Genomic DNA, 9,524 nt, shown 5'->3' with positions numbered 1-9,524 from the left:
TTACCAAACAGGTTTACACAAACAGCTAGTCAAATCAGCTAATGTAAACAGCTAACAGCTAACAGCTAATGTAATCAGCTAACAGCTAACAACTAATTCCCAAACAGGGCCAAAGGAAATAAACAGACTACAATGAACAAACATAACCATAAAAGTTACAACTAAAACAAAACAACGACAAAACTCATACTTCTCACGAATCCAATTCCACATTGCAAAATATTACTCCAAACAATTCAGGTGTTTTTTCATCATTTCATAGAGATCACTGTTACAAATCGGTTTTCGGACGTCTTAGTTTGAATCTTAAACTAACAAAGAGGTTCTTCTCAAGCTAAACTTGAAGGAGTTAATCCCGGGTTTTACGGACTAAATCCGTAGAAAATCAAGAATTCTCCAATGTTGAAGGTTAAAACCTTAACAAATACTTCATGAAGAAGATGATAAAAATTATATTGATAAAAAGTTATGTTGATTACAAAGAAAAAGATGTATTTATATCATCTCAAAACCCTAAAAACAAATTACATAAAAGGGAAATTACATAACTAAAGGAAAGGGTAAAAATAGGGGTAAATTGGAGTAAGGGTAAAGGGGTGGCATGGTTGTAAATAGGGAGTGGCAGAGTTGTGAATAGAGGAAGCTGGAGTAAGGGGCAAGGTTGATCCACAAAGCTTTTTAAGTGATCTCAAGCGGAGCGTGACTTAAGTCACGCGGAGCGTGGATTGACTGTTGATCCAATAAGTGTCACTTCCTCCGGATCACTCATACTCAACGCGGAGCGTGGGATTAAGTCAAGCGGAACGTGAGACTGTTTTTGGCCCTTTTACTCACTTGATTGTCCGTACTTGGTTCGTTCTCCGACTTCCCTCGCTCGGACCCGATCCTCAAAGAAGATGCTCCGCATCAATCACTCTTTAATTTTAGTAAAAAACAATTAAGTGTGAACTTTATTATAAAATAAAGTTTATATATACATCTAATCAATGATCAACTACGACCTATACTATTTTGTGACCAAGTCACCAAACGCCTAACTCCGGCAGCGCATACTTGTCACCCCCTTTCAATGGTGCAAATGCATTTTGGTTTTGTTTGTATGTGAACCCTGTTAGAATTATTTAGGAAAATATATAATTAAACCTTTCAACTTTGCATGTTTTCAGTATCTAACTATTTCATCAATTATTTTTCCACAATCATTGATTCCATTATAGATACGACCTTTATTTAACTTTTCCGAATTGTTAAATCGATCTTCTGCCTAATAATAAAATTCATTTCCAATATGCTCGATTTCCAACTTGGAAAAACATACTGAAAATAGATTTTTGTAATTTCTTTTTACTTTTTACTCTCTTTTAGTTCATAAACTTATTTCTTATTTTTCCACACGAAAGTGAAAATGTCCACGTCAGCAAGTCGAATCCCCTTAATGGCGTGTGTGTTACCCAAACTTGATGGAAAAGTTAAATATGGACCAGACAACATTACTGATCTTTGGAAAAATAATTTATCAAGAGGGTTTGATGATATTTTTAGCCAATTATTTATATTACCTATATTTTAGAATTAAAAATTGCAAACCTAACTCCTAAATAGCACAAAAACAAAACAAAGTTGATGTAAATTAGTACTAACACTCGTTGAAGTCAACTCCCATCTAAATTCAGCATTATGAAACAAAACATAAATTCATTTCACGATGTTGTATAAATTTATCAGATTAGTGCTTTCTACGTCATGAAAACAGACAACCTTCACATTTCAATTCATCATTTTTAAGTCATGTTGTGAAAATATTATTAGTTTAATCTGGGAAATGCAGCCCCTTAAAAATTATTTAAAAAGATAATATTTTTTTCAAAAGCATCTCGTTTAAAACAAGTGCACTGTACTTGACACAAAATAACAAAGTAATGAAACCAAATATTATCATCCCTTTCTAATTAGTTTTGTCGCCATGAAGCTTTTAATATAATTTTATTCTTCTTCTTTCTTCTGAGTTCAACAAAGAAAAATACTAAATAGTAACCCAAAACTTTGATTTCACCTTCATAACATGCTCAAAATTTGGCAAATAGAGCCGGAATAGGCTCCTTCAACCTTAATTTCTGCACATCTTTTAACTAATACATACCAACAACACAAGGTAAATGCTCTACAAGAATATCCAAAATTCCGAGAAAAAAGCCGAACAGTTCCTGAGTTCGAGCTAAAACTCGTCAAATAGCTTCATTTTTTGGCTGCTGCTGCTTTCCTTTCATTTTCTTCTGCTCCATGTAACTGCATAAAGAGTTGCAACTTTATTAACAAAATTTGCAGCGGTATTTTGAAACCATCTTTTCAAATACAAAATTATTATAAGATGAAAGAGAACAATTTAACAATGTAGCCTCAACTGAAAATTTGGTATTCAGCCATCAATTTGACAAAACGCTCTCATTCAAATCTCATCATGCTTATAATCAAAGGATTTAGTACTAGAAGATAGATCAAAATGATCACACTAGAGATAATTCAGCTCATATGACATAAATAATTGGAAGTGGATTGAAATATTAAGTAGCCACACACCGTGTATTTCTATTTGTAAACAGATTCCTAGAAGCAGATTTCTCCACGATACTTCTGTAATATTGTGTAAAAGGGAAGTTGCTACTGCAATTCTCAAGCTGCAGGTCAACCAAAATTAAAAAATGAGTGCATTCCTGGAAAAGCATAATTGATGTACTTGTTAGCATAAAGCAAAGAAAACTAAGATAAGGACCTGGATAAATGATTCAGCTGATTGATCATCTTTTGGTGAAAAAGCAACTTCATCCCTCTTTTTGCGCACAAACTCCATATTCTGCTCGACCTATTTCACCAGAAAACACAGAGAGCATAAAAGATATGCCGAGGTGAAACATCATAAATCCTACCACATAAAACTTAATTAGTTACAAAAGCACCACAGCATCTCTAAACAAAAGGTATGACAAAATATTGAGACCTAAGGGAACAAGTACAAATAAGAAAATTAGCAAATTACTCGTACCAAACTTAAATATAGGTGAAAATTTGAGTTCAATCCTTTTCCTTATGGACACCTAAAATGGCTCCAAATATGACGAGCCGTACAGACTAGTTTAGTAGCAATATTATTAAAATTCATACTTTTTCTAAAATCTATAAAGTTGGATATGGATAACCTTGAAATTTGCATTCCTCATATTCCATGCACAATGACCTCAAACATGACTAGATCATCCAAAAGTCACTAAAACAACACATTCTAATCATGCCATACCATGGAAATGACTAGAATTTACTCGGCGCCAATTCGTATCCTATATGGTTCAAGCTTCCAAGCAGACATGTTAAGCAAAAACATAGATGTGACCAAGTACAAGCACCTTTGGGCTCTCACTAAGGTGTGAAGTCATGTTAGACATCTGCTAAGAGCCCAATGTTGTGCCAGCATAAAGATGTTATGTGTAAACAGAGATCTGCACACTGCATAATTTTTTGCTAGGTTCTTATATACTAAGCATTACTGAACAATTTTCAGGGGCATCATATGGAAGAAACTAGAGACCAAAAATAGCCTCCATGTTTAAAGTGACCTGACTTTACAAAACAGTATTGTGAGCTAATATTCAATAATGCACCTGATCGATAAAACGCTTCACCACACGTCGAAAACTCTCAATGGTGGTCATCTCGTGGAATTTTCTCAAATGAACAAACGGTAAAGTTGCCAGCTCAGGAAAAGATATATGATAGCTCCACTGAGCAAAGTGCACTGCTAGTAGCTCAATGGTAGAAATAACACATGCTTCCTGGAAGTTACGAGATTTTAGCCAATGTTTTGGTAACTGCAAGAGGAATATCCAGAGTTACTTTTACAAGATATACAATACGCTTCTGGCCCATTCTGTTGATAGACAGGTGGAAGGTAAACTGTCAGACAAGCAAAGATGATAACTTCTCAACAATGAAAGAAACATATTCACAAGAAAAAGCAGGAGAACATATCAAATTGAGTAGACAAAGATGTCATTCAAGCAGAATAAGGAAGCCAAGCAGAATTGAAGACTAATATTGGCACCAGACATAAAAATTGCTAGTCACTGACCTTCACGTAAGTTGAGAAACTAAAATCCTTCCCCTGCTTCTTACCGCCCTTGTCAATTTTATATTCCAAAATATCCATTGCCAAAGAAGTAATAGGGATAAAAACACCGCTCGAACTAGAGAGATAATTCAGCCACTGAACACATTTGACTCTTAAAGGCAAGTATCTTGGTCCTGGAAATAAAACAGCTACTCCATTTATGATCTGGATGATCATAAAAAGCAACGGCTGAAGATCATAATCACGGACGTTCAACGATATAAATGCAACCCAGAGCTCAACACAGTTAACATACTGCCAACTACATATCTTCTTAACTGCTTCCTGAATACAACAAGAAGAATAGAATAATAACCCATTCTTTAAATATGGTTAAATCAAATGTCAGACGCCTTTTTTAGGCCAACAGGCACGAGGTTTGAAACAAACAAAACACAGAACCAAGGGCAAAGCTCAAATACCTTCTTAGTTTGTAGGCCCAGTTGTAATATCATAGTAAGTTGTTGTAAAGAAACCATTGCCTTGTTAAATGATTTCTGTACATCTAAAGTACATAGCTGAACAAAAGAATTCTTTAAAAAATCCATATGCTTAAATAATACTGGCTCCACAAACTTGCAGCGACCAATGAAAGCTCTGTATGCTTTAACCATGCAGGCATCGTAACAATCTGAGTTAAAGGCAGCAGCCACATCCCGAATTACAAGAAAAGACTGCCATGATAGTCTCCCTTCACCTGTTGCCCACAAGTGAACTGATATCTGCATCAATTTCAAGCCTAAGTTGGTTTCTCACAATAACAAGTCAGCAAGAGTTTAAACTTCTGTTAAACTAGCAAAATTGTATATTCCAAGACTAAAATTACAGAACTCTAGGAACACTAAGGTTATCCTCAGTTCTTAATTGCATCAATAAAAAAGAAGTTTCTTCTATATCTACACACACCTTGATGAGTCGTTGCAACAAAGCAGGGAAAGCAGCAAAAAATATTATCGAAGCTTTCAGTCGGGTTAATGTGAATGATAATATCTCAGAGTCGGAAACCTCGTTGAGGAGAAATAGGGTACTCCTAAGAAAAGATTTTATCAATGGCTTTACAGTTTTCCATTTTGAAGAATTCTTCATATCCAAAATGGCCTCCTTCCTTTGATTTGACAATGATATGCCCAACAATTTACGGAATGTATTATCAGCCTCACTAAGCACGAACATTAAAATCTTGCTAAAAGTTAGGCCATCTTTAAGAACATTGGATGATTCAGTTCCATAGTGACATGCAGCCCTGTATCCATTTAAAAGTTTAATAAGGGCAGGTATATTTTGCTGCTTTGAAACCAGCTGATATAAAGTATCAACTGCAGAACTTCTGAAAAGTGTGCTCAATTTGATTGTGCCATTTTCATTCACTGGCTGCTGACCATCATCATAAGACTCGCCTTCATCTGAATACTCCTGTAAAGGAATAGATATTTTGGGGTAAACAACAAATACCAGCAAGAATATATGTTAATTTGAACATGATTTCAGACAAGAAGAAACAACAATTACTCCACAAACAAACTCTAGTCTGAAATATACAAGCACACAACATGTGTAAATGCATCAATATCCTGCTTATCCATATGTGTAACTGTGATCTTCCTCAAATACTTATGCACCACCCTTAAGTTATGCGTGCATAACCTAAGGGCTAAAATTCAACCAACACAGGTCAAACCTAGATGCAGTTGGTAAGGTACATGGATCCTTTTGCTTGATTATCGAGACCATCAAGGTCAGCTAGACAAGAAGTTTGACAAGACAGCCATTCCACTTTCTACAAAATATTAGCATCAATAGGAAGGAAGAAAAGGCACCCACTGACTGAACATATTCTTAGAGAAGGAATGCTTAAGTTGGTTTGGACATGTCTAATACAGCCCAATACAGGGAGGTAGACATAAACTCTCAGTATCAGACACTTCTAGGATTGCAGCCATAAACCAAACAGAATGGATCAAAATGATCCATACGTATAGGCCTAATTAAATTGAATTAAGATCTTATTCATTGTTGCTTTTCTTTAGAACCAAACTATAATTCAAACTATGAGTTCTTTCACAAGTCAACTTTAAAACAAAATTCTTAATTATCCACTCTCTCTCTTTCTCTCTCTATATATATGTTACTCTGGTTTTTTTACTCGAATTAGTTCGACTAGTTTATTTTCTATAATGGTCAGTTATTGGTTCGTAGATCTACATAGATCAGAAAGCCATTTCAGGTGACCCTTTTAATTCCATTTCATGTCAACCAAACCACCTCTAACTTTATGTTGATTTACTTCTCTACACCCAAAACTATTTTCTCGCATTCTCTTTCCTTTGTTGGTTTCAAGTTTCAAAATATCATTTCTAATAATACATATCTTCTGAGAAATTATATTCTAAAAATAATTAAGCAAATTTTTTCACATTCCCAAATAATCAAATGGAGAATAATTTACACATAGATGTACATGAAAAATGGAATCGACTAACCAGGCAGAAAGAATCTCATTAACTTACATTTTCCTCATCTCTAAATACTTTAAGGCGGTTACTGTTGCTATCCAAAAACTTGGAGAAGTCTGGGTCCTGATAATTTGCAAAAATAAATAAATAAATAAAGAATATTGAGAATAATGAAAAAAAACATGGCGGGAGGAGGGAGAAGAGAGATTGAGAGAGATGTATCCATATAAGTAACCAATAATTGCAATCACATAAAAATTTATTACCACACGGATAGAAAATTTTCATAGATCCTAAATCATTTTGATAAAGAGGAGTTCTTTTCATAAATGTACCATCCACAGAAAGATATATAGACAATTAAATTATACACTGAATTTCTTATATATACAGAAATCGGGATTCAATTCAATCAAGAAGTTCACAAGTGTAATTGCTTCGCAGATGCAACGTCAATCAGAGAACCCATAAGCATACATAATCCAATACCGATAAGTATCTCATTATGCTGCAAAGATGTAGCAGAGTACAAACCAGGTGTAGAGCCAAAACCGATTTAAAAAGAAACATCACCACTCCACCAGGAGTCTCAAATATGTTTCTAATGTTTAAGGATCAAACTGCAAGGCCTTAACCATATTTCAAAATGTAGCCCAAGATTAAACAAGAATATAATTTTTCCAACCGGAATATCTAGAGGAAAAAAAACTACAAGATCATCACCTTGACTTTCAACCTATCCAATTTTTTTCTTTTCTTCATAAGCTCTGAATGAATTTCCTTGTTCTCAACTGATGAAGCACTATCATTATTGTCATCTGCATGAAATTTCTTACAATGTGAACATATAGATATGGAAGTAAAGCATATGAGAAAAGGATAAGAAATGGACGTTGTTGTCTAACTTGTAACAATGTCCTGACCTTCCATAAAACTCTGACTTTCAGTTTCACCTATTTGATCGCTTCCTTCCTAATCACTTAACCAAATCATCAATGTTAGAAAGCCTAGTAGAAAAACCAAATCAGATTACCCAAAAAGAATGTGGGCATAAGATATTTCAAAACCTCTGTCAGATATCCATCACTGTCTGAATCATCTTCACCCACATCACTGACATCTTCACCAAATATTGCTTCAAGAGAAATACTTTCAATATCTTCAAATTCAGGGATTCTGAGAACAAAAATTAGAAAATTAATGTAGCTCATCCATGATGGTTCAACAAGTAAATATCAAATAATTCCCCCAGGGAATACAGATTGCATCAAATGCATGATACTACAGACAAAACATGTTTGATTCTCAATATCACGATTAAAAAAAAGTTCAAAGTAAATGTCATAGCACAAAATTGGCAAGTAAAATGATATTCTTTTGTCAAACAATACAACAGATGCATCAAAAAAAATTCAGGAATTTTTACCTCTCATCAGACAGCAGTATTCCGTCTTCTGGTTCTTTAGCTCCACGTTGTCCACCCTCTGCAGCAATAAGAAAATATAAAATCACCTACAGACATTTAAGAATAGTATACCTGCTATAAATCGCATAATACTTACTCTTAGAAGCTCTCTTTTTAAACACAGACTTGAGTTTCCGCTGTTTTTTATGCACTGACTGAAGATTCTTCTTTGCAAACTTCCTTGCCTTCTTTCCGAGCTTTCCCATTTCGTGAAAGTATCAAAACTTATCTAAAGAAAAAAAATCAGCTTCGATTTGAATTCGAACAGATGAAACAGAGCAATTTTATACACTCATGAGCACGTACCAAAACAATTTGGAACAAGTTGCTCAGCTTAGTCCTCAAAATACTGCACTTCTGGTTTTGGCTTATTGATTGGTTTCAAGTATACAGAGGAGGCGATGGAGGAATTATAATTTGTAAAACTAGGATTTAGCCAAAAACCCCCCAACCTGCAGTTAGGGTTTAACGAGGGAAAACGAAACCTAAATTAAGGGCAAATATGGTAAATGGACCAGAATATGAATGGGCCGGAATTTAGTCAGTGGCTGGAATTCAACTAAACACTAGAAAATGCATTTTTATGAATAAAAGGCTAAATTGGTCATTTATCAATTTAGCTTAAATCAATCTTTAGATGTAAATTCAGTTTTTAAAGTTAGTATTAAAGATCAAATTAACTCAGGATCAAATCAATTCTGAAAGAGTAATATCTTTTTAATACCCGAACTTTATCATGTTTATATTTTGATACTTAAAAGATATTGAAACGAAACCGAACTAACAAGTAAAATCTCTACAAATTCATCGAAATAGGAGTATGGGCCACGAACAATTAATTATATAGAAACTTTTCAAAACAGAGACAACAACAACTTCACTAAACCTCTCAAAATAGTATTTATTTTATACCCATGAGGCATAACCCATTTGAAATTATAAATGTTTTACAAAGTTTATTCTTTTAAATATTTTTTTTCAAATTTTTGGTTAATAAAATAATAATATTAAGTAATAACATATGGTAAAAATATATTTTGGATATATTTTATTTACAAAGAAAACATACCAATTTTGGATAAGACTGAATTGAATTTATAATTATAATTTTATTAATTTTTTAAAATTTTTTGCTAATGAAATAATTCTATTAAGTGATAAAATGTGAGAAAAGTAAATAAAGGTCAAAATTGCATTAACAAAAGAAATCTCTAAAAATCCCCGAAATAGAAGTATGTGTCACGAACAATTAATTCTAATAGAAACTTTTCAAAAGAGACACAAAAAAGCCCTTACTAAACCCCTCAAAATAGTATTAGTAGGTTGATATTCTGCATTGACGCATAAAGTAATGCGCTGACGCCAAAACGTTATGTACCTACGCAGAATATAATAGTTTTTAAGTATAAAAATAGATTTTAGGTATCAAAATATTGACATGGTAAAG

At 33.7% G+C, this 9,524-nt stretch overlaps 1 protein-coding gene across 3 annotated transcripts; it reads right to left on the bottom strand.

Moving 5' to 3' along the window:
• Window positions 1–2,024: 2,024 nt before the first annotated feature.
• LOC136226889 (protein REBELOTE) lies at window positions 2,025–8,561 on the bottom strand. Of its 3 annotated transcripts, none has more exons than XM_066015562.1 (14): window positions 8,384–8,561; window positions 8,175–8,306; window positions 8,039–8,096; window positions 7,680–7,788; window positions 7,518–7,584; window positions 7,336–7,430; window positions 6,667–6,735; window positions 5,066–5,572; window positions 4,582–4,881; window positions 4,121–4,444; window positions 3,654–3,860; window positions 2,771–2,860; window positions 2,578–2,675; window positions 2,025–2,286 (listed from the first exon to the last, which is right to left on the bottom strand). In XM_066015562.1, exons 2-14 carry the CDS (start codon window positions 8,281–8,283, stop codon window positions 2,226–2,228), a joined length of 2,094 nt encoding a protein of 697 aa, XP_065871634.1. In that variant the 5' UTR covers window positions 8,284–8,306; window positions 8,384–8,561; the 3' UTR covers window positions 2,025–2,225. The 3 variants fall into 3 exon arrangements, with proteins under 3 accessions (XP_065871634.1, XP_065871635.1, XP_065871636.1); XM_066015563.1 differs by having other exon boundaries at window positions 7,536–7,584; window positions 8,384–8,560; XM_066015564.1 differs by lacking the exons at window positions 8,039–8,096; window positions 8,175–8,306; window positions 8,384–8,561 and having other exon boundaries at window positions 7,536–7,591; window positions 7,680–7,759.
• Between the last annotated feature and the right edge of the window lie 963 nt (window positions 8,562–9,524).

Source organism: Euphorbia lathyris, chromosome 4 (assembly GCF_963576675.1).
Source record: "Euphorbia lathyris chromosome 4, ddEupLath1.1, whole genome shotgun sequence".
NCBI lineage: Eukaryota > Viridiplantae > Streptophyta > Magnoliopsida > Malpighiales > Euphorbiaceae > Euphorbia > Euphorbia lathyris.
The sequence above is the reverse complement of the archived record's forward strand: the minus strand, read 5'-3'. Positions and strand labels throughout refer to the sequence as shown.

Bases quoted from the DNA above. Each gene is read 5' to 3' on its own strand.
- LOC136226889 (XM_066015562.1), bottom strand. From the start codon at position 8,283: ATGGGAAAGCTCGGAAAGAAGGCAAGGAAGTTTGCAAAGAAGAATCTT. The intron at 3,861-4,120 runs GTCAGTGACTAG...TTCCTCTTGCAG, and splicing joins GTTTCTCAACTTACGTGAAG to TTACCAAAACATTGGCTAAA. The intron at 2,287-2,577 runs GTGTGTGGCTAC...CTCTTTATGCAG, and splicing joins TTTACAAATAGAAATACACG to TTACATGGAGCAGAAGAAAA.